This window comes from Durio zibethinus, chromosome 7, assembly GCF_047325235.1.
Source record: "Durio zibethinus cultivar Kanyao isolate XHJ-2024 chromosome 7, ASM4732523v1, whole genome shotgun sequence".
Taxonomy (NCBI): domain Eukaryota; kingdom Viridiplantae; phylum Streptophyta; class Magnoliopsida; order Malvales; family Malvaceae; genus Durio; species Durio zibethinus.
The window spans coordinates 16792578-16817849 of record NC_143168.1 but is presented as its reverse complement, the minus strand read 5'-3'; the positions used below and the strand labels follow the sequence as shown (position 1 = coordinate 16817849).

At 30.6% G+C, this 25272-nt stretch overlaps 1 protein-coding gene and 2 pseudogenes across 2 annotated transcripts; 2 read left to right on the top strand and 1 right to left on the bottom strand.

Moving 5' to 3' along the window:
* Positions 1-6864: 6864 nt before the first annotated feature.
* LOC111276850 (uncharacterized) lies at positions 6865-10687 on the bottom strand. The gene is made up of 2 exons (XM_022862757.2): positions 10429-10687; positions 6865-7150 (listed from the first exon to the last, which is right to left on the bottom strand). The coding sequence occupies exons 1-2, from the start codon at positions 10594-10596 to the stop codon at positions 7103-7105; spliced, it is 216 nt and encodes a 71-aa protein (XP_022718492.1). The 5' UTR covers positions 10597-10687; the 3' UTR covers positions 6865-7102.
* A 64-nt stretch (positions 10688-10751) lies between these two features.
* LOC111278022 (methyl-CpG-binding domain-containing protein 2-like) lies at positions 10752-14353 on the top strand (annotated as a pseudogene).
* Positions 14354-18285: 3932 nt separating this feature from the next.
* On the top strand, positions 18286-25117 carry LOC111276848 (putative pentatricopeptide repeat-containing protein At1g56570; annotated as a pseudogene). Its single transcript, XR_016343516.1, has 10 exons — positions 18286-18675; positions 18777-18845; positions 19193-19336; positions 19572-19670; positions 19895-19967; positions 20689-20774; positions 21267-21350; positions 21470-21529; positions 22568-22790; positions 23586-25117. The product of XR_016343516.1 is annotated as a putative pentatricopeptide repeat-containing protein At1g56570 (transcript).
* The last annotated feature ends 155 nt before the right edge of the window (positions 25118-25272 follow it).

Below are 25272 nucleotides of genomic sequence, written 5' to 3'. Positions count from 1 at the left end.
CTTACAAAAAATTGAATAAAGTTATTCAAGACATTTATGATAAAAAATGCCTCGAATAATTCTTTTTATTTTTTAAGATTATTCAAGGCATTTTTTTACAAAAAAACGTCTTTAATAAATTTTTTTTTTTTTGAGATTATTCAAGGCATTTTTTTTACTAGAAAATGCCTTGAATAAGCCCTTACAAAAAATTGAATTGGATTATCTAAAGCATTTCTGATCAAAAACATCTTGAATAATCCCTTTTGATTTTTTTTAAAAATTATTCAAGGCATTTGTGATAAAAAAATGCCTTTAGTAATCTCTTCTAATTTTTTTTTAAGATTATTCAAGGCGTTTATGACAAAAAATGCCTTGAATAATCTCCTTTCATTTTTTTAAGGGATTATTCAAGGTGTTTTTAATTAGAAAACGCATTGAATAATCTCTTTAAAAAATTGAATGAAATTATTCAAGGTGTTTTTGGTCAAAAACACTTTGAATAATCTTTTTTCATTTTTTGTGAGGGGATTATTTTAAGCGTTTTTGATAAAAAAAAATGCCTTGAATAATCTCTTGCCATTTTTTTTGAGATTATTCAAGGCGTTTTTGACTAGAAACATCTTGAATAATCGCTTACAAAAAATTAAATTAGGTTATTCAAGGCATTTCTGATCAAAAACATCTTAAATAATCTCTTTCATTTTTTATTTGGGAGTATTTAAGGTGTTTTTTGATCAAAAATGTATTGATTAATTCCCTACTAAAAACACTGAAACAATTCAATCAGTTAGAATATACGGCTATTAACCATAAGTTCCTAGATTTGATCTCTCCCTTAGCGTTTTGAAGGTATTTTAAAGAATGTAAAAACATCTATTAATGGCGTTTATATTATAAATGTTGCTATATTTATAAAAGTTAAAATATATAACGGCTTTTAGGTCAATAAACACTACAAAAATATATTTTTAGTGACGTTTTTAAATTCAAACGCCACTATATAAGATTTTAGCAATGTTTTAAAAAAAAATATTGTTAATTTTATAAAAAAAATACTGCTAATCTTATAAAAATACGAAACTTTGTGACGTTTATTTAAAAACGTAATTAAAAAATTGTCATTAAATCTTCATTTTTCTATAGTGAATAGAATTGTTTTAGCTTAAGCAAAACAAAAAAGTTGGAAAATGACAACTTATGACATGCTTGAGATCGTGTTTTCAAAATGGTGCTTTTGTTTAGAATTGTAAAGAATGAAGCGAATAAAATTACATGCTGGAATGCATGATGCTTAAAATGTAGTATTATTATTGGATGCTAATTACTATATAACTTTCGAATGGATAAGTTCTTTTTTTTTTTTTTTTTGAATTTAAAACGATATAATAGGTGATATATATATATATATGTGTGTGTGTGTGTGTGTGTATGTTTTTTAATGTAAAAAATATCAAATCAAATACTAAAAGATTATTAAAAAAATTTGTAGACAAAAATCATATTTGAAAATATTTTAATTTAGAAAAAATATCTCTATTAATTTGGTTTGTAATTATTTAAATTTCAAATTTTTATTACAACTTAAATTTGATTTTAATCGGCTAACATCATATTTTTTAGGTAACCGACATTAATCCATTTTTTTGCTTTCTCATCCAATTTTATCCTGAAATTTAAATAATTTACAATAGAATAAATTAAAGTATTTTCAAATTTTGAAATTAAAGTTTTTGGTTTTTTTCTTAAATTTTTTTAAGTACATAATTTTATATATTATCTTATCTGTTGTATCGAGACAGGAAAAATCATAGAGGATTACCCATGCAAAGGAAAGGAAGGGAGACCAGGCCATAGTAAAAAAAGATGGAAGAAGCTTGCAAGGGAGACAAAAGAAAGCCCAGGAGAGGTCAAGATAGAATATGGGAAAAAGAAAGCATGGCTATGACGGTGTTTGCAACATGGAAATAGATACGAGTCATAAGCATAATAGGAGGATTGAGAATTAACCATCCAACTACAAGAATGATCAAACAGCGGAGATTGGGTACCAGTCCCGCTGAGGTGTATGGCTTGGAACTACCGTGGGCTTGGAAACCCATAGGCAATTTATGTCCTTCAGGCGGAAGAAAGAAGATCCCGAAGTGCTTTTTCTTTGTGAAACCATGGTAAATATTAGGAGGTTAGAGAAAATTAAAATGAAGTTAAATATGCAAGGAATGGTGGCGGTGGATGCAATTGGGAGGAGTGGTGGTCCTGGTATGATGTGGAAGGAGGAAGTTAAAATGGAGCTGCAGAGCTTCTCAAAATATCACATAGATATGAAAGTCACGGAGCAGGAAGGGAAGATGTGGAGGCTAATGGGGTTTTATGGCGAACCAAAAGTAAGAGTAAGAGAACAAGCATGGAATATGCTAAGTAGGTTAGCTCAAAACAACGACTTGGCACGGTTATGCCTTGGAGATTTTAATGAGATTCTCTAGGACAACGACAAGGAAGAGGGAAACATTCGACCAAAATGGCAGATAAGCAACTTCACATCCACTCTTGTAGACGTTGACAGGTTAAGATGTGATGTATTTCATATTTGATAAAAAATTTAATTATTAATAAATAAAATTAATTTTTATATTAATTTTATTTATATTTTAAATAATTATGTTTGAATAAAAATAATTATAATATGATAAATGATTATAAATTTTTGAATATAAATAAATTATTAATAATAAAAATTATGATTATATAAAATATTATAATTATTTGAATAAAAATTTATATTTATTCATTTATTATAAATAAATTTTTTAATATAATTATTTTATTATTTTTAATTAAAAAATTTAAGACTTTGTTACATCTAAAACATAATTAACTTTTAAAAAATATTTTTATGCCTTAAAATCAAAATTCTTTTACTATATTCTCTTATTTACTTTTTTCTAACAATAGAAACAGGTCTTTATGATATTGGTTACGTGGGGCCGAAGTTCACATGGAGAAGGAGTCGATGCATGGAAAATGTGATAAGGGAAAGACTTGATAAAGTTGTTGCATGTAGTGCCTGGGGAGGGCTGTTTCCTAATTATGTGGTGAGACATCTGGTTAGCTCAGTTTCTAATCATTGTCGTATTATCGTTGACACGTTAGGAAGGAATTGGAAGGCAAGCAAAGGATGAAATAAACGCAAGTTTGTGGATGTTGCATGGTTAAAAGACGAGGAAGGCAGAGTGTTGATGGAATCGGCATGGAACCATTACAAGGTCTGGGACCTAGTAAAAAAAGTGGAGGCTGTGGGGAGGAGGCTAATGGCGTGGGGAAGGAGGAAACTTATCGGTTTAAGAACTGAGATTGTGGACCTGCAAAAACAACTAGGTGAGCTAAACAATCAAGCATGGTGCCAGGAAGTCGCTGAAAAAGAGATGGCCATTAAAACAAAGCTAAATGAATTGCTGGAAAAAGAAGAAATGATGTGGATGCAGAGGGTAAGGACAAATTGGCTTAGACTAGGCGACAAAAATACTAAATTCTTTCACATGCAGGCCACTCAAAGGAGGAGAACTAACATGGTCAAAAGGCTTGTGGACGATGAAGGCGTCTGGTCATGAGAGTATAATAGCCCATGCCATATGCTACATTGCTGATCTATTCAAAACAAGTGGGCACACAAATCAAGATGCAATATTAGAGGCCATTTCTCTGAAATTGACAGTGGGGATGAATGACTTCCTTACACGCCAATTTAATGCAGAAGAAATTTCTAAAGCCAGTAATCAAATACATCCTCACAAGGCCCCAGGCCCTGATGGTAAGTCTGCAAGTTTTTATCACTCCTTTTGGCATGTTGTAGGACAAGATCTGAACAAATTTTGTCTTGGTGCTTTAAATGATGCGAACAGTTTTGAGGAGATTAATGATACAAACGTAGTACTGGTACCCAAAACAAAACAACCCACTAAAATGATCCAATTTCGTCCGATAAGATTTTGTAACGTTCTTTACAAAATCATTGCAAAAGCTTTAGCTAACAGATTAAAAAAAGTTTTACCCTTCTGTATAATTGAGAATCAAAGCGCTTTCGTCCGGGGAAGACAGATCATGGATAATACCTTTATGGCTTATGAGCTATTACATATCATGATACTGAAAGAGCAAAGCTTACGATAGGATAGAATGGAGCTTCATCGAGTCGGTTATGAGAAGGATGGGTTTTTGTGATAAATGGATCTCAGTTGTTATGCATTGTGTTAAACCTGTCTCTTACAAAATTTTTTTTAAATGGGCTGATATCAGATGTTATAATTCCCGAAAGGGGCAGAGGCTGGGAGACTCTCTATCATTGTACTTGTTTCTATTATATTTGGAGGGTTTATCGACCTTTTTAAACAAGTATCCAAGAGACGGGCTATTGAAGGGTCTCCGAGCCAGTATGAATGGCCCGAGAATTACTCACAAATTTTTTTGTAGATGACAATATACTTTTTATTAAAGCAAATGTAACCGAATGTGAAAGGGTAAGGGTTCTCCTAAAGATCTATGAGGAGGGATGGGGTTAGAAGATAAACTACGAGAAATCGGGCTTATTCTTCAGCACTAATACAGACAATGACAAACAGGTGGAGATCAAGCAACTGGTTGATATTCAGATGATTGTAAATCTAGAAAACTATTTGGGTTTGCCAATTTTTGTTGGGAGGACTAAGAGACGAGCTTGCATATGGGTGCTAGACAATATGAGGGAGAGAATAGGAAATTGGAGCCACAGATGGATCTCGGTGGGTGGTAAGGAGATCTTTATAAAGGCAGTTTTGCAATCAAAGTCTGCCTATGCTATGTTGTGCTTTCTTTTCCCTAAAAGCCTTTGCCAGGAAATGAATATCACTATAAGCTCCTATTGGTGGAGAAACAATAAAGACAATAAGGTGAAGATTTGATTGAAGATATTAAGGTGATACACCAGGAATCTTTTCAGGAGGAAGATGTAATGTGACATTAAATTGAAACAATAAACTTTGATGAAAGGATTTTGAATTTGGAGGACCAAATTCTTTATAGTGAGGCAGTATACAATACCCAAGCCCAAGTAATTATAAACTAATTAGTGACTCAGCCTATAGGTATCATTGGTAAAAAAAAAAAAACATGGCAAGTTTGTTATGTTTGACATTGGTAGTGAAAATTGTATTGAAGTTCATTTGCTCAATCATCATTCAGAATTAAGAAACAAGTATTTTGTACATCCCTTCATGTGGAAGTTTAGAGAGTCTATACTTTTGATAATTGCATCTTGCTTGATACATGAATTGAGATTGGAAAGTTTGTAGTACAAGACTTGGATTGATATGTGTTTTGACTTGATTATTAGGTAAATGATTTTAAGAAATTTTTGGGATGCTTATTTGACTATACAATATGGTTTTTGAGAATTATTTGATATTAGTCAAAGGATGTGTTGGATTTCGGGTTAATGAGATTTTAAATTTGAAGGACCAAATTTTTTAAAGGTGGGGAGGATGCAATATCCCTCTCAAATTTTGTTATATTATTTTTTATATTATAAAAATATTATCTTATTTTATTTTGCCTTGAGTAAACTTTAAAAAATTCACTGTACCTTAAACCCTATCCAAACCCAATACAACCAAATTCTAGATTAGTTTAAATCGAAACCTAATCTTAATCTAAGTTTAAAGCTTAAATTAAGCATAATATGTATTTTTTTTCTTTTATGAATTTTAATTTAATTAAACATAATCAATATAATTAATGTAAGAAATTACTTGAACTTATTGAATTGTTATTATTTAAAAAAAAAACCATACCAATTTTAACATTATCTTAACAAAATTAAAAATGAACCGAACCCAAATTTCAACATTTGGACCAGAGCTAAACACAAATCAACCCATCTAATTACCACCACTACAAAAATAACAAATCAAATTGGATTTGTGTTTCCTAAGGCTTTTCTTTTCACGTGACCTTAAGTTACCAAAATGTTTCCCAAGCTTACAAAATTAGGGAGCATGTCATCTACAAATTCAACTTTCTAAACACATACTAGATTAAAAACTGCACCAGAAAACACTTACTACGTTAGCTTGTAAATATGAAATAGAATATTGAAAAAGGCTAAATGCTCATTGTAGGATTAAACATTTAGTTAATTCTCAATTAAGGATGTAACATTTAATTTAAATTAAATTAAGATCAAATATTTTTGTGTACAGTCAAATAAAAACTCTTTTTAACAAAATTGAAAGAGTGAAATATATTGCTGTTAATTCACGTAATAGATTAAATTATTTTTGCTTACGAGTCATTTTTACTTATGTGACGTGCTAAACATGCAATTCTTGGCTAACATGGCAATGTTTTGTGGCTGATATGGCAGTTTTGAAGAAAAAAATAATCCCAAATTTTGAAACCTAAATCCCAGAATAACTAACTAATTTATGGAAGACAAACAAAAATGATATAAGATTTTTATTTGTTTCTATGATAAAAAAATTTTAGAATTCCACAAAGCAAAAACCATGCATTTCATTTACAAGCATCTTACTTCAATACGATTTTTTTAAAAAAATTTAATATATCCTAAATTGATTTTATAACCTATAACCTAATAAAAATAGATCACGTTTATTTTTCTTCTTTGCTATTGAATTGAAAGCTGAAAAAACCAGAAATTTTCAACCATTGAAGCCTTGAAGTGATTGGAACTATAAGGATGATTCTCCGTTTGTCTTTGTTTCTAGCAAAAGCTACGAAAGAAAGATCAGCTTAAGCAAAAGCAACTCTCTTACCTAACTTATATCTTTGAAATTCATCCTTCCTCGTACCCTATTCATCGACATCTTTAATTTCAAAATTGTTAAGAATTGGTAATATTTAATCCACATTTAATTATGAGGTGAATAATATCCAAACATTTAATTTTAATTTGAGCACAATTTAAACGTTGAAGAAGTACACAAGAAATATACAAGAAAAAACACAATATATGGTCAAGATGAACAAAAAGACAGAAGTTTTGAAACCGGGTAAACAACACAATTTATAGTCCCATAGAAAACCCGGTTTTACTCATCGACCTTTATTATCAAGCATCGCAGTGAGAAACTCAGATGAACTTCCTGTATGGCCTACCTGCATCTTCATCCTGCATATGCTGTTGCCAGAATTACAAAATCAGTTAGACAAATGCACATACGAAAATAAAGAAGGAAAACAAATTTTAAACCCTATGGCAACATGACCTTGAAAAAAAAAAATGACAGAAATCAAACAAGATATTGCAACACAATCCAAGAATTAAAACAAGCAACTTAATGAAATGATGAAGAAATTGCATTTAATGGTCAAAAGAAGATTTTGATTCTACACTTGAAAATGACCCACAAACATGCGCATTAATTTGCTGCGCTGCTAAGAGATTTGAATAATAAGTGACCTTATAGCAAATAAGAATTCAAATTTGGCCTGTACCAACAACAACAACAACAACAATAATAATAATAATAATAAACAACAGAGAGAAATCTTATAGCAGCAACATTGCATTTTAGAGCATAATAAAACAACAGAAACAAATATAACAAAAATTTAGCAATAAAACAAAAAACAAAAGTATTTGGTAAAAGTAACTCTTGGTATATGTGCAGAAAATATCCTCATGGAATACCACAAACAACGAAATGCAATCCCAGCAATTGAATAAAGGACACCTGTTTTAGCATTTTTGAATGCCACATCTCCAATGTGATCATAAAATCAACCCCTAATATTTAGCAGATAAGAACTCAGCTAACAGACATTGAAACAACAAACTTAAACTGGGGGAAGAGACGAAGATCTACATTGCATGGACTCAAGATCCCATGTTGGATGCAGCTGTCATATTTTTGGTAATTTTATACATTAATTTGAGGGTCTACCAGTGTCCAAGAAGTGTTGCACAAGGCCTGTTAAGGTAAAATGAATAGTTTGTGTAACAAGGAGGAAAGCAGGAGAGAAGTTGAGAGGAATTGAGAATACAAAATCTGATCAGGTCAAATCTTGAGGCAACTCCACTTCCATGTAAGGGACCAAGTTATTCAATTGTGAAACAATCAAGAAGAAGAATTTTTGAACCATTCATTTGACATAATTGACACTTAATCAATACACGTAACATCAACTTCACATAAAACTTCATGTGGTGCAAATATGAGTTTTATATTTCATGTAACTGGGTAACATGAGAAGTCAGATCAACTAAAGAGTCCATAGACAACCAATACTCTAAGTGAACATAATTTTAAAAAATAATTAAATCACAGTAGAATAAGAATATGCAGTAAGTGCATCAATTTACCCCTTATGAAAGTGAAGAACCCAGAAATCATACTCTCTTCTGCCATCAACTTATCTAGCTACTCAATATTTATTGTTCATATATTGAACAAAGACTAATTACAACAATAGTTTAATAATTTCACATACTTTTTACCACTTTCTTGTGAAAAGAATATTATAATTGACACATTTCTTCACTGTGAACAGGACCTATCTACCACTTAGATAGAGTTCCCAGAAAGTATATGGTTAATGTCCACTAAAGCCCACTCTAATAGTTACTACCATGAGATCTTGACATGATTCAGAATGGACCTCATCCCTTTAGTAGGCTTTGAATACAATAACCACTTAGATAGAGTTTCCAGAAAGCATAGTGACTATTGAATACAGTAACCAGCTGGAATGTTGAGAAGAGTATAGTAAAAACCAATCCTTTTCCTTGTTTGGAAGCGGAATAGAGAGTATTTAAAATTGAAAAGTAGAATTTGCTATAACTACTATTCCCTAATTTCAAAGTCATATCACAATAAATGCTGATGAGTAAAAGGGGAATCAAAAGCTGAAATTGTTAAATCAAATTATCCAGATTTAAAGGAATTCAAGAGTTTTCAAGAGGGTTTGGTTTCACCTACCTTGTAACTGCCATGTGCAAGATCTCACTACCAAGGCAGAGCAAAACATTTGCTCTCTTTCAATCTACACTCCTATACTCTCCCATTAAGAACCAAGAACTGCCTTGGCAAACCTTTATCATTTTTTTCTTTTAACCTGTTCCATGGTTGACAAGTGAACACCAAAGAATGATTGGCCTTGGTTTTCATTGTTATAGCTTACATGGGAAGACTATGAGCTTTTACGGCAATAATAGAATAAAAATCCTGATGTTCTGCCTTTCACAGGTGTTAATAAAAAGCACATGATTATAAGTATCAAATATGTCCACTTGAAAGAATTGTGCTCTTGATTATACCACTTATTGATAAGTAAATGTTAGCCTTTGGTCTCATAAAATGTTAAATATGTGCTTTTTTGGCATAGTTCTTGCTTCTTATCATATTTCAATTATATGAGTGTGATTTTTTTTCTAGGGCCCGGTTAAACCTATGTTACATAGACTCGAGATAAGGTGTAAAACACAGGTACAACATGGTATTTGACAAATTTTTACATTAATTTTGAAGATCCAAGTGACATGCCCATATGAATAGTAAAGTGTGCAAGAAGTCAGATGTTAGGATAAATTGAAGAGTCCATATAATAAAAATAGACACTAGTTATGATTAGTTAAATTGGTACTTTAGGGAATGGTTTTTCATTTAATTCACTTTTGTCACCAAATTCAAGAAGCAACACTGCATTAATTACAAAATTCTTTCCCTAAACATCACCTTAACCGATGCCTATACCTATCCCCTTTTTTCTATAAGCTACAAAATGTGATTTTGATTAATTGTAGTTTAAAATATGCAAACATGTTACCCTAAGAATGATCAATTTCATAAAAAAAAAAAAAATCAATTTCTTACTTAAAAATATGCAACTCTCAGGCACTTGAAAAGAAAATTAATTAAAAAATTGTAAATACTTCTTATTTCTTGTGCTATGATGATAAGCATAATAGAGAGCCAAAAAACAGTACATAAATAACTAATCAAGGGGTCCAAGAAGATTTCAAAATCCTTGCTCAAATATTTTAAATTAAATAAAAGAAATTCCAACTCAAATTTACTTAAAACCAGTAGGAAAAGAAAAGAAAATTGATAGTGAACATAAACGCCAATCCAAGGACTTTGCTTCGCATAATCTTTCACTCAGACAAAAATTGAATTTTCAAAGGCCTTTTCAAACAACCAAACCCCAAGGAAAAACAATCAGAACCCAATAAACATGAATCGCCTAAAACGACAATAGTCGCGACTCGCAGTCAGTCAGTTAATCTCGACAAGCATTGTGCACCCCCAAATCGATTACTCATACAAAATCCCCAAATCCACATTTTAACTACTTTAAAATGCAATAAAAATTAAGATCGCAGGAAGCATAGCATACCCAAATCGTTAAATCATGCGTTAGTATAAACTTGAAGAGAGATAAGAGAAAAGAGATTACAAATTCACGAACAATGCCCTTATAGATAAGGAAGGGGACGGCGATGCCGAATATGCCAACGAGAGCTAAGTTGCGGCGAGTCCAGCGGAAGTTGACCTCCAGATTCTCTCTTTTAGTGTTCCATTCTTCTATGAACCTGTTTTTGTTTGCCTCCATTCCTCCCCCCATCTTTGTTTCCTCTATGTGTCTGCCTCTGCTTCTTTCTCAATTTTTTCTTTAATCTTAGGGTTATTTTATACTCACCTGAGGGTTTCAAGCCCACTGTTTGGCTGCACTTGTTAGCTTATTCCGAGTATTGAAAAAAAAAAATACTAGGAGTATAGATGTTTACCGTAAAACAATGAAAGTTTTTTTTTTTTTTTTATGTGTTTAATGATTTATTTTAAAAAACTATTTAAAGAAAAAATTTTAATGAAATAACGTTGAATATATTAATTAAAATTTTTAGCTATAAATTAATTTTATTTAAAAATATTATTTAATTATACTAATTATACATTCTTTTCTTATTACAAAAAAAATCATATATTATTTTCTTTTAACCATATATTATTTTAATTTTAACTTTTAACAGTTGAAAATATTTATAAAATTATATCTATTTTTTATAAAAAATTAATAAAAAATCTACTAAATATTTAATTTTTAATATATCAAATAATTTTTATATCATAAATTTAACTTTATATTTTTTAAAATAAAAAAATTAGTTATATTATCTTATCAAATAAGATTTATGTTAAGTTTGGTACACAAAATTATAATAAAATAAGATAAAATAATATTATAAATAAGATTAGATTAAATAATATCATTCTGTCTTATATTTATCATATATAAGGATTAAGGTAGAAAAATTTATTTGTTTATCAAAATTATCATTTTTTAAAATTTATACAATTTAAATTATTAATATAATTTTTAAGGATATAATTGGATATATAAATTTAATCTAATAGATTAAAAATAATCATATCCACTTGAAAAAAATTGAATAATCTGTATCAAGAGTATATTAATCTTTCTTATAATCCTTATCTCTCTTTTTAAATATAAATCAAATATGACATAAAATTATTATTATTTTATCCTATTAATAATGATAATCTTAGTATTTTGTATAATAATTTGAACAAATCAAGTTCATAATCCTTCTGTGCCAGCGCCACTCTTCTGGCCGTCCAACGAGCAGTCCTCATTTCCAATACCAGGCTGTTCACCTTGCCATCCTCTTGCATCCTGGCCAGCATACTTGGGTCTCGTATGTGTGTTTAGGATCTTGGTCTCGATCCTTTCTGATCATTTGCCTGCACCATCTTGAGCAAATCCCGTCACACGACTCTCTTGGGCTAGGACTTGTGGGCGGTCGGTGACACTGTCATCTGCTATCGTATCAGGTTTTGAATCTAAGCATCAAAGCAACCAGTGTTTTCTTCATCATAACCCAACAGAGCTAAGAAAGTTTTGATAATCATACCAATGCTGTATAATTTTGTTTACTGAGTTTTCTCTGTTTGTTTCCGGAAACAATGTAATGTATGTGGTAGCCACATTATTCCCTATATATATATATATATATATATATATATATATATATTTATATATATATATTGTTAAAAGCATGAGTCTATAATAGAAGCAGGTCTGATAAAACACCTATATTCTGCTTCTTATATATTGATAGCTGAGAAGAAGTTAATGATAGTTTTGACATTTGATTAGCTCAGTAGCGTATTATGTTCTTGTGACAGGCTGTTGAGACATCTAAATGCATATCCAGAAAAAGCTTTTGTTATGTTGAAAAGGGAAGCAACTGATTTTGCTGGGTCAAGTTTTGCAAGTCACCTGGATGGTACTTTGCAGGAAGCTATAGATGATGATTCTTCTGCTTCATCATCATTATCATCTTCAGATAATGACTCTCTGGAGATACAAAATGAAGGTGACCTATAAAATGGGAGTGATCGTTTCTTTGTGAACCCGCTGCTAGTGGTACTGTTGCAATTGATCCCACCCCTCCTTGACCTATTCAGTGCTGACCACCCCCAGGTCCAAGATTTTCATCATCAAAGAGTATCGCCATCTATCGGGGCTTTCACTGTCTAGTGTGCCAATTGTTTTAAATGGAGGCTTATACCAACAAATGAAAATATGAAGAAATACATGAACATATTTTAGAAAATCCCTTTGTGAAACAGCTCGTGAATGTCGGCCTGATATCTCATGTGATGATCCAACAGATATCTCTCAAGATGGCAGCCAGTTATAGGCAATTGGTAAACCCAATATTGCTCAGCCTCCTCCTGGCTGGCAAAGGCTACTACGAATCAGAGGTGAAGTACCAAATTTGTAGACATGTACATGTGTACCTTTCTATGGAGGCAATTTTTAACCATTTGTCTTTGACTTATTTTTAATTCTCTTCTTTTTTTCCTTTTGTATTATTCTATTTTCTGATATTTGAATATCTTCGCTATCTATGTGTGTATGTGTGAAATATTCACCTTATATTCCTGAACATTGTTCCCACTCATAGCTCGCAAGTCTCTTGTCCTTATCCTCATGTGAGCATACCCAGACTATTGTGGATTTTCTTTCGACAGATTAATGGTGGATATATTGCCTCACTGAGGTTTCTCACATTATAGTAAATAGCTTTAAATCAGCTTCAACTCCTTATGCCTTTAAACTATCTGAATTCTCTTAATTTTTTGGGGATCATTGATTCACTAGAAAATTTTCCTTATAAAGCTATTAGTTTCTTTTAAATATGTTCATTTCTTTACTGTTATTCTTGTGATCATGATTAACTGTGGTTTTCATTCTTTCCGTCCTTGATACCTGATATTCCTCTTCCTTTTCTTGGTATGATCCCTCTCTTCAATGGCATGCATTTCTTCTTTTATTTGTAGTACAACGACGGAGAAGATGTAGATTACTTCTTATTTCATTCTTCTTGCAAACATTTCAGTTTGTTTCTTCAATTAGGAGCTAAGAGTTATGAGGATGTTTACTTGGTATCTGTGACCTTAATTGTTAATCCGGTCGTAGGATGATCAATACACACTTTCATGTTTCGAAAGTAAAGCAGTGAAGGTGAACTTGGTGTTAGAATGGTGCAATTCATTGCTGGCTGATTGATCTGCTGCTAGCTTAAATTAGAAATTCATTTTAAGGTGACTGCTTTTTTTAGTTGTAGTATGAACTATTAGATTTGCTAAGATAAAAAACCAGAATATGGCTTCAACTGAAACATGACATTCTTGCCTTGGTCCTATTTAATAATTTTTTATCACTTTATGTATATCTAGGTTGATATTGCACTGTGTAATGCAGATTTTTGTGAGCTTTGAAGACTAATTAAGGGTATCTCATGCCCGCAACCAAGGGCTATTTTGTAAATTTTTCTATATATTTCAGCTACGATCAAGCAGCGTCAGGAAAAAGACTGCGCTCAATGGTGGAGGTGCAAAAGTACATAATCATTTCTTAAGCTTTTTATTCTTTCTTTCCTTATTTTTGAGGTACAATTCTATTACTGGATAAGTAGTCAACAGACCCCATCCTACCACCCACACCCCTCACAATTCCCTGAATTTTCTGTTGATATTTTTGTTAACAGTGCTTATGATTTTGGAGGGACTTGATTGAACATCCAGAGTATGCAACTGAAGGGGTGACTTTGTCTCAATTTTCATTTCAGATACCTAAGCCTTTACAGGAAGGCTATGTGAGAAAGCACCCTGCCCGTCTGACAGCCTCCCAGGATTATGCTAGACCTCTTGAACCTGGTGAAGGTATGATGAAGACATTAATATGCTTTCTTTACTGACTGAAAAGAGATTATTTACCAAAGTGAGTGTTTTAGCTATCTAATTGATGGGGGATGTGGAAATATGCTACCTGGTTGAGGGAATGAGTTATCTAGGACTTTGTTTTATTTTTATGGGTTTGATTGTAATTTTTACATATATTTAGTCTATTTTCAGGTTATTTTATATTAATTAGTATTTTACTTAATTCCATAGTATTAGGATTTTAGGATTATATTTGTTATTGTGCAAGTTTAGGGCTTATAACTTATAGAAATCATTTTAGGTTTTGGATGATGAATATTTGAGATTGAGACATTGAGGTTTGAGATTTTATCCCACTTTTATGATTTTCTCCACTGATTACCTCTGCGTCTCCCTAATTGCTTCTATCTATCTTTGATTTTCCTCTAAATTTCTACTATATATTTCTTTTCCCTTGTTTGTTTCACATCAGTAATATAAAACAAAATCTTCTAATTTTAAATTTTTAAGAATTTTTAAAATTTTAAAAAAAAATTTTAATTTTTTTTTTTAATATTGATGTGACAATTGATAATGTGATGCTGAATACATTTTTAATACATGTTAATATTTTATTAAATATTCATATCATGTTAATAAATTGACTGACGATATTAATTTGAAGTATCAAAATAAATGATGAAATAAAAATTAAAATATCTAATTATGAAATTTATTTTTTTAAATATCAAATTAAAAAAAATATATGATACAATAGTAGTTAAATGAGTATTTAACCCATAAAAATATACTAAACAAATAAAAAAATTAGTCTTTTTGTCTTTTTTGAGCAGATGTCATGCAGGCATAATCTACAAACAAAATTATATAAATGTATGTATGTTGTTTTATTAAATGATTAAGTTATGATTAAAAAAGAGAAAAAAAATTCTTTCGATTATTTTGATTAAGTTCAACTTTTACGATATTAATATTACATCATATATGTATATAATATTTTATTTTCATTTTTTTTTATTTTTTAAACTTACTATTATAAAATAAAAGCCCATTTGGAATTTATTGAAACCCCTTTTTGTGCGATTATTCTCTTTTTTGTGTACCCATAGCATGAAAGAGCATTTGGGTAACAATCTCCAGTGCGATTGCCACAAAAAATTTTGCACCATCGTGCTGTTTTTTGAAGCCTCGTTTGGAATGCATCGGACTCTCAGTGGCGGTGCAATTGTTATAAAAAACTGTGCCAACAGCAGCTTCAATGTCCAAACATTGTCGTAGTGCGTTGAAGTTTTCGTCAAATGTTCACTGAAGTTGAAGGTTCCAGTTACTTCGAATACAGTTTCTTTTTTTTTTTTTTTTTCATTTTTCTTCTTAAGTTAATAGCTTTTAACTTTTCCTTAAATATTTTTATTCTAATTTTTTTACTTTTTCACCAGATTTTGAGTTTTTTTTTTTATAAAAATTATAAAGTAATTTTGTTACTTTAATATAAAAATAAAATTTATTATTATATAACAAATTAATTAAAAAATCATTTAAATTTATTTATTAATAAAACTATTATTTGATTTTAAAATAATTTAATAATTATTTATTAATTTTAAAAAATTAAAAAATTTAAAATTTTGAATATAATTTTTAGTTATTATATTTAATATCCTTAATGATTATTTTTTTTTCTTATTGTAATTCATCACATTGTTATCGTTATTTTTATATTTAAATATATATCTCATTATAAATTTTAATTTTATTATTATAGTAATTAATTTTATTTTTATTTTTATTTTTTAATTTTATCAAATTAATCTCATTGTCTATTTATCTAAATAGACTCTGAACAAAAAGGATTCAACGAAATATTAGAGTTCATTTAAAAAAAAAAAAACTTGCTTCATTTTGTTTTCATTTGGAGATTTATGCTATAGTACAACCTGCAAAGAGACCACTTAAGCTTTTCCCTTTTTTATTTTAATTTAAATAAAAATAATTATTATTTAATATAAAATAATTATTATTTTAAAAATATTATTATTAATTTATGTAAATATATTATTATATTTTTTTATAAAAAATCATTTGATATATTATAATTTTATTTTTATTAATTTTCAAATATTTTTTAATAAAATTATAATTTGAAAAAAATGATTTTATTAATTTTAAATTATTAATTAATTATTAAATAAGTTAAAATTTTTATTTTATACAAATTTTCATTTAATATACTTAATAGTTATTTTTTCATTATATTTTATTTTACTATTATTATTACATTGTATTCAAAATACATATTTTTGTCATTAATTTTAATTTTATAATAATCACTAATTTTATTTTTATCATTATTTTTAATATCATTAGAGTTAATCTTATCATTTATTTAAATGAACCTAAAGCAATTTAAATATATAAATAACAACTTTAAAAAATTTAGGTGAAACGTGGCATGAATAATTTTGTAGAAGAAAAAAATTATGCCATTTACAAAATGTCTTCAAATTTTGTTTAAATTTTATTTAGTTGTCAGTTAAAGTATCACATCACATTTACAAAAGTGTTGCTAAATAAAGTAATTGAAAAATTTTCAATTAATTTGATAATCTATGATAAAATATATGGTTTGACCACTGTTGAAAAAATAGGATTGCATTTGTTAAAGTGAAAATCGATGGTTTTTTTGGTTCAATTAGTAAGATTGAACTAAGTGGGGATGAAATCGATTTGTTGGATCGCTTAATTGAATTAATTTGGGAATAAATTAATAAAGTCAAACTAAATTAGAATAAAATAAAGATGAAATGAATTGATTGGGTTGGTTAATTCAATAATAAATCACATTATCGATTCAATATTGCTATGGATTTTAGACATTGGATTTGACCATACAAATTAAAATCATATTATTTCTCACCTAACACTATAATAAATAATATATACCCTGTTCCACCACACCCTTTGCACCCGAACTCTCCAATAATCTAAACTCAATTACGAGCGAAGGAGTTGACATTCCTCCTAACATGCTAAGAACACCTAACACTATCTAAAGAAAAAATCCGAAAGGTAAAAAGGATTGAAATCTCAAGAATTCCAAATATTTTTTAAAGAATTGAAATTTCAAGATCTAAGTTTCAAATTTGGGAAAGATCAAATTTATTCATTTTAATTTCAAGTCATTAAGAATTTAAATATTTGAAGTAATTTAAAAAAAGAATTAAATAATTTTTTATTTAAAAAATTTCAAAAATTATATACTTCGCATTTAAAAATAAATTAGAATATTATTTGACTTCAAGATTTTATCTTTTTTTTAATATTTAAAATTATTAAAATTCAAACTATTTTTATCTTTAAAATTATTAAAATTTAAATCATGATTATTGGAATTAAAATTTTAATTATCTACATGCAACATTGATAAAGTAGGATTTGCTTAAATGATGCAATCTAAAATAATTTAATCAATTGATCTAAAGGACTCAAAGCCACTTAAATTATAAATGTAAATAATATATTAATATTAATAAATTATTCAGGTTCGATTTGAATAAAACTTAAATTAGACTCAATTGTTATCGAGTTGAGTTCAAACTCAAATAATTCGACTTATCAATCGAATCGAGTTCAAATATTCGTATATTCGATTTGAGTAGTTCACAAACCTAATCGAATTATTATATTTAAATATATTTTTATTATTTTAATTAATAAATTATCTCAAATTTAAACTCGAACACAAATAATTAAATTTATTTTTATATGTTATCGAATCTAATCTAACAAATTCGAATAGCTTAATTTTTATCTCAAATTAAACTCGAATTAAAATAATAAAATTCAATTAAATTTAAATCAAATTTTAAATCTCAAATTTTAAATCAAATTTAAATTTAATATTATACCAATTTAAACTCGATTAATTCCATTTCTACTCTAACCTACCCGAACGAATAATGTAGAGCAGCTGCCAAATTCGATTAATAAATAAACAATAAACAAATTCAGCTTCCAAATCCCCGTTTATTAAAAAAAAAAAAATAGAAGGAAAAGTGAGGGTGTACGCGTGTAGCTTGCCACAGGCCTTTCGTATGTAAAAACTGCTGTGCTTCAGTTTTGACAAATTTTAGAGGAGAAGATCTTCGCTCTTCTGCTGGATCTCTCTTTCTCTTTCTCTCTCAGATCTAATTGATTAACAAATGAATCCTACGATTCCATCGAAGCATCCTTCAGATCCCAATCCCATCTCGCAGATCTCTCTCCTGTGATTCAGATCCCTCTCTTATTCCTTCCCTTCTAACTTTTTTTTTTAAATTATTCTTCAGATAAAATCTCCTGATCCCTCAAATTTTCTCTCCCCACTATTTTTTTAATGGGCTTCCCTTCCATTCACTTTATCTTCGTTGCTTCCTTTTTCTTCATCGCTCTCTCTTCCAGTACTTTTGCTCAGGTGTTGGTTGTTTCTTTGTTTTTTTTTTTTAAAGCTTGTTCTTTCAAATTTATGTAAATACTGAAATGGGATTTTTTTTCTCTATTTTTATGCTTTGTTAGGAGTCTGGAATTAAAGTTGAGAAGGAGGAATCCAGTGGGTCATCTAAAGTTCTGGGCCGCCGCGCCATGGTCTGCTTTTTCTCTTCTTCTCATCTCTGTTTGATTATTGAGATACTTAGGATTTATAGAGTTCAAATTGTTTGTTCATTAGCTGTTTGCTAGTTGGTTCTTTTTATTCGATTTTCTATTGCTTTAGGGCAGCTGTTTAGGAGTTAGAGGTAAGTAGTCAATCATGGCGTTGGTTAAATCACATGAAAGTCTAAAATTAGCTTCATCTTAAGATTTAATGTTTTAAATTTCCAACTTAGAGTGTCATGTAAATTCTTCATCCGTGGAGTTGTGTATTTTATTTTTTGTTAAAAAAAATTTTGTATTGTTGTTTGGATTATGTTGATAAAAGGGTTTCCTGGATACAGATTGTTTCAAAGAATTTTCAGAATGGTGCACTAGACGAGAAGGCTGATATCGTTTCTATGGGTATTAATCTCGGTTTTGATTCAGCTGGTCTTGGCATCTTTGATGCATTCTTTACAAGTTTTTCCATGATAATTATCAGCGAGGTTTGTACATTTAATTCTATTTATTTTCAACTTTATGTTTGGCATTGTGAAATGATAATGGTTTTCCACATCTCTTACTATCATGTGCTTTAGAACGGAGTCTTTTTTGCTAAGAAACATGTCATCTGGCTACTCTGTTAGCAACTGCTTTGCTTCTTAAATTTATCAAATATTTTCTATCTGTAATACCATTTAGTGAAAATGCTGAGTTAGTTTGTTTTGAATGCAATGATAGATTGGAGATGAGACGTTTATAATAGCAGCTCTTATGGCAATGCGGCACCCAAAGTCAACTGTTCTATCTGGTGCTCTCACTGCCCTGATTGTTATGACAGTAAGTTAGACAATTCATTCTTAATTTTTTGTTTAATGTTTTAAGTCTTTTATTTGACTTACTAAATATGTTAGGCACTTGCTCTTTTTTTTTTAGTAGAATATAATGCATTTGCATTGTGTTACAATGAAATGTTCTTGGCAGAACATGTACTGCCAAAAAGAATTTTGGCTAAATTCTTAATATTATCAATGTTTAAATTTTATTTACTTGTTGTGAATTAGGTACTTTCCACTGGACTAGGTAGGATTGTACCAAATTTGATATCAAGGAAGCACACCAATAGTGCAGCTACGGGTACATATAATGACTTTCTTTTTTTTTTTTCGTGCGTTTTCTTTGTGTTTATATTCCATAATTTCTTAGATTAGGTTCTGTTGTTCATTTTGTTTTTTGCTCATCACGCATTCATTTCTCTTTATGACTTCATTTGTGGTCATTCCCTTGTGTGTTTTTTGGAGTGTCTTCATTTATTGTTTTTGTCATTCCTTGAGCATGGTTTTCAGTTTGCTAAAAACTATTGGAATTTGGTATTTGGCATATAATTCTTGGTTTAAGTGCTGATATATGCTGGTGAAATTTTGTCCTTGCGTTTTGCCTTTCATTCATGGTGCTAGTTTTTGGAAGCGGGAATTGCAAATGATTGAGCATTATGCTACCAGACTAATTTGACTGTTTTTATTGCTTGCAGCCTTTAGAATGTAGAAATTTGAAAGGTATCTCTTTGATTGGTAAATCCATCAGTTGTGGAAGGGATTATATGTCTTTGTTTTGCAAATAGATGCTACATTGTATGCATGCCTCTGGATGGTATCCATACAGAAAGTCTAGTTGGAACTAGGATTGCAATTATCTAATGTGTAGGAGTGTAGACAGTGAAAGTGCACTTTGAATCATAGAAACTTTTGGAAAAGGGTTCCTGGTTACGAGCAAAGCGATTTATTGGATGTTGATTCTGATTTATGCACATGAGATTGAATTATCCACCCGTTTCTCTGCCTTTTCCCTTGCTATGCAGTTCTTTATGCATTTTTTGGGTTTCGGTTACTTTACATTGCCTGGAGATCAGATTCAAAGGCATCTCAGAAAAAGGAAATGGAAGAAGTATGTCTCTTTGGCTCTCAGTTTGATATTCATATTTGCTTGTATGCATCCATTTTATCTTATTTGGTTACTAGAGATGCTTCTCGCAATATAAAAGAACTAGAATAAGCTGACACTTTTAATTTGGAGGCAAGTCTATATGGTTATACTTGAAATTTTGGTCAGATTACCAAGGAGTCTTCTTTCTCTGTTTTGTACATTGTAAAAGGTTGGAAAGGTGGTTGTTTGGTTGTTCCTTTTCAGGGAAGTGCATAATTTCTTTAAAAGGATCTTGAACTTTTTTTCCATGTGTAATGTGTGTGCATTCTTATATATATATATATATATATATATATTATTCTTTGTATTGTAACCTATCCAGTATCAATAAGTTATACTATTATTTAAAGATTGCATTGTATAGCATCTGAAGGTCTTTTCCTTTTTATTTATTGTCAAAACTTTCATATCACCTTCACACTGAATTTGCTTTTGGTTATCTCACATGTTTAGGTAGAAGAGAAACTTGAGACTGGGCAAGGGAAAACATCTTTTCGGCGCTTCTTCTCCAGATTTTGTACACCAATATTTTTGGAGGTTTTATTTTGTTTCCACATTACCACTCATCTTAAATATTTATATATTGTTGATTTTCACTTATTGTTTAAATAATCTATTATCACTGAAGTGCTTTTGTCCTTTTTCTTTCCATGCAGTCATTTATTCTAACATTTCTAGCAGAATGGGGTGATCGAAGCCAGATTGCAACAATTGCTGTAATATGATTCCTACCCTTGACCTAAAGTTTTCTATAAGATTCAAACTTGTTTCTTTGTTTGTGATGGTTGCTCATATTCTTGGGTTCTTTTTACTTGAGAAGTTTGTAAGAAACAATAGCTGACATGTTTTTTTCTCTAAAAAATGCTAATCATCTCTGTTGCTATATAAAGAATGTGTGCACCTCTCTGATCTCAATTGGTTAGGTGAAAAGTTCCTTCTGCTAGCCTAAAACCCAAGGGAGATAGATTATTTAGAGGAACAGAAAAGAAAGTTATGTGCGATGTATATTAAGAGGAACTAATGTCTAAGGCAGATACCTTTGAGGGTTGTGGTTGTAAGCATCTGTACCTTGGCTGGTTTTCAGTTTCCCCTAGTGTCCTCTATACAAGTAATCCAGCCATGGAAAATAGCCTTTTGACTCTTTTTGTATCGTTTTATCTGCAGGTTTTAAGGGGAGTTATTCTGTTTGTCTCCTGTTTTACTTGCTACAACCTGTATAAAGTGAAGTTTATGCGTTTTTACTGTTTGCATCCAAATTTACATATGTTCCCTAATAAGGAGATTGAACTTTTCCCCAAGTCTGACATGGCTTTTGTAACTGAAGTGTGCTTGTATCAGTCCTCAAAATTTTATACATGTTTGTATGACTCTAATCTGCAACAGTTGCATTTTACCTGGCATCACATTCTTTATTTTCTTTTCATTGAAAATTTTGAAATATTATGAATTTTCATGATTGGTATTAAACTGATTTAGGCTTTAGACTATTAGACTATAAAACAGTGACTGAATTTTTTTTTTTTCCATTTCTGTTATGTCAAATTTCAGTTTGAGCTAATAATTTTGGAATTGTGTGGTATTGTGGCTGTTTTAAACCACAGGTCCCCAATGCCAAATTTACCATTAGATGCCAAATTTAGCATTAGATTTTTTAGATTTGTGGTTGGTGTACTAAACTTTATGCATACAAATTCAAACACCTGCTTATAACTTGATATTTACAAGTTTGTAAACCATGACTTACGATGCTGCAGCTGGCAACACATAAAAATGCTGTTGGAGTAGCTGTAGGAGCCACGTTAGGACACACCATCTGTACATCTTTGGCTGTGGTGGGAGGAAGCATGCTAGCGGCCAAGATCTCGCAGCGCACTGTTGCTACAATTGGAGGCTTACTCTTCCTTGGTTTTTCCCTGTCTTCATATTTCTATCCTCCCCAATGATTGTAGGCTAACATGATTCTTTGGGAGCACCAGTGTTCTCTTCAAAATTTTCCTTTTGTTTATTGCTTTTTGGTTATATGAACACTGAAAAGGTTTTATTCTAACTGGTTGAAAAACATATAATTGTCCCATATTCTTTTGTATACATAACATAGTTATATTTATTAAAAGTGGTTTTCCGTGGGCTTCACTCGTTCAGATATTGAAAAATGATCTTGGTTGTATTTCTCCTTTCACAAACATCCCTCTATTTATTTCTTCAAACAATTCTGCCGTACAAACTAACAGCGAGCAGCAGACCATTGGAGTAAGAGCAGTATGGCATAGATGTTTATAAAAGAAATGAAGCTGAGTCTTTTACCCAACGCCCCACTCTAACCAAAACTAAATTGGCTTAGCCATGTTCGTGATTTCCATTTTAACGCTTGTTTATGATCCCGGTAATTTTTATATTTGTATTTATATTTATTTAATTTATTTTTTATCACATGTTTGTTTCATGTTTAATATTTATAAAATTAAAAAATTATTATCTCACAATTTATATTATTGCGGTCAAAATAAAATATATTTTTCTTTCCTATTTTTTAAAATTATACGACCTACGTTCTTGTTTATCTTCCTGTATCTTCTATCTTCAACCAAATATTACTAACCTTTACGCCTCTAACAATGCAACCTCATTTCCAGGCAGCGCTGATAAAATGTTCTCCTCTTATTTGACCCCTAGAAAACATCTCAAAAACCCCACCATTTTTTCTATTTCTCTTAAAGAAATTAGTTTCCTTTCATTTTCATCAATGCAAATTCTACTCCCACCAACATTTAGCTTTACCCACTAATAACTCCCTTCACGCTAAGGCCTTCAAAGATAGTTCCTTTCAAAACTTAGACGTAGCTAACCACCTTTTAAGCTTTGCGCGTAAACTGTTTGATGAAATGTACGATAGAGATGTCCAAGCTTGGACAATACTAGTTTCTTCTTTTGCACGTGTTGGTTCTAATGAAGTTGTGTTGGAACTTTTTAAGGACATGCCAAATTAGGATGTTAAACCAAACGAATTCACTTTGTCAAGTGTTTTGAAGTGTTGTTCTAGTTTGTGTGAGCTTAGGATAGGGAAAGGAGTTCATGGGTGGATTTTAAGGAATGGGGTTGCTTTTGATATTGTTTTTGGATGAATGCCCTTCTTGATTTTTATGTCAAATGTGAGGATTTTGGATCTGCCAAATGGTTGTTTGAGTTAATGGAAGAGAGAAATAGTGTAACATGGAATATAATGATTGGCGCACATTTGAATATTGGAGTTGTTGATTTATTTAGAAGGTTTAATTTTAAGGATGTTGCTAATTGGAATACAATTATAAATGGCGTAATGCAAAAAGGGTTTGAAAGAATTGCATTGGAACTACTTTATGAGATGGTAAAATTGGAACTTAATGAAGCCATTCTTTCTATAGCTGGGTTTTGGTTTCATTGTTAATAGATTCAGAATTAGGGAAACAAATTCCTGGGAGGGTGTTGAGATTAGGAATTCATGTTGATGGGTTCATAAGGATTCACTTATTGATATGTATTGCAAATGTGGGGAAATGCAAATGGCATCAAAAGTTTTTGAGAAAATGGATATGGATTTTGGGAGGAAAGAAAATTGCATTGAAGAAATTATTTCTTGGAGTTGGATTATTTCTGCATAGCTTCTGAATGGTAAGTTTGAAGATGCTTTTAAAACATTTACCTCTATGATTCGTAAAGAAATTAAGGTTGATGGGTTTACTATCACAAGCATTGTTTCTACTTGTACTAATTCTGGAGTTTTGGAACTTGGTCAGCAGGTTCATGCCGTCATTCAGAAAATTGGGCACAAAGTAAATGCTTATTGGGGATCCTCATTGATTGACATGATTGCTAAATGTGGAAACTTGGATGAAGCTCAGATGATTTTCAAGCAAACTAGTGATATGAATGTTGTATTGTGGACTTCAGTGATATCTAGTTGTGCTTTCATGGTCAAGGGAGGTAGGCTGTCCAGCTTTTTGGATTGATGACAAGTGAGGGAATTATGCCAAATGAGGTAATTTTCATTGGAGTTTTAACTGCATGCAGCCATGCAGGGCTGATTGAAGAAGGTTGCAGATATTTCAAGCTTATGAAAGAAGTTTATGGTATCAAGCCTGGAGTTGAGCATTTCACTTGCATGGTTGATCTATATGGACGAGCTGGCTGTTGAACAAGGCAAAGAAGTTTATTGATGGAAATGGCATCTATCATATGACTGCAGTCTGGAGATCATTTCTATCTTCTTGTTGACTTCACAGAGATGTTGTGATGGCAGAGTGGGTTTCTGAAAAGCTACTTTGTCTGGAACCACTTGATGCCGGACCTTGTATCTTGCTATCAAATATTTGTGCCATAAAACAAAGATGGGAGGAGGCTGCAGAAGTGAGGAGCTTGATGCTAAGCGGAGGGGGTTAGAAAGCATCCTGGTCAATCCTGGATCCAAATCAAGAATCAGGTT

Excerpts from the sequence above, each read along its gene's own strand:
- LOC111276850 (XM_022862757.2), bottom strand. The coding sequence starts at position 10,596 with ATGGGGGGAGGAATGGAGGCAAACAAAAACAGGTTCATAGAAGAATGG. Across the intron at positions 7,151-10,428 it reads AGGGCATTGTTCGTGAATTT|CATATGCAGGATGAAGATGC; the intron begins GTAATCTCTTTT and ends TTCTGGCAACAG.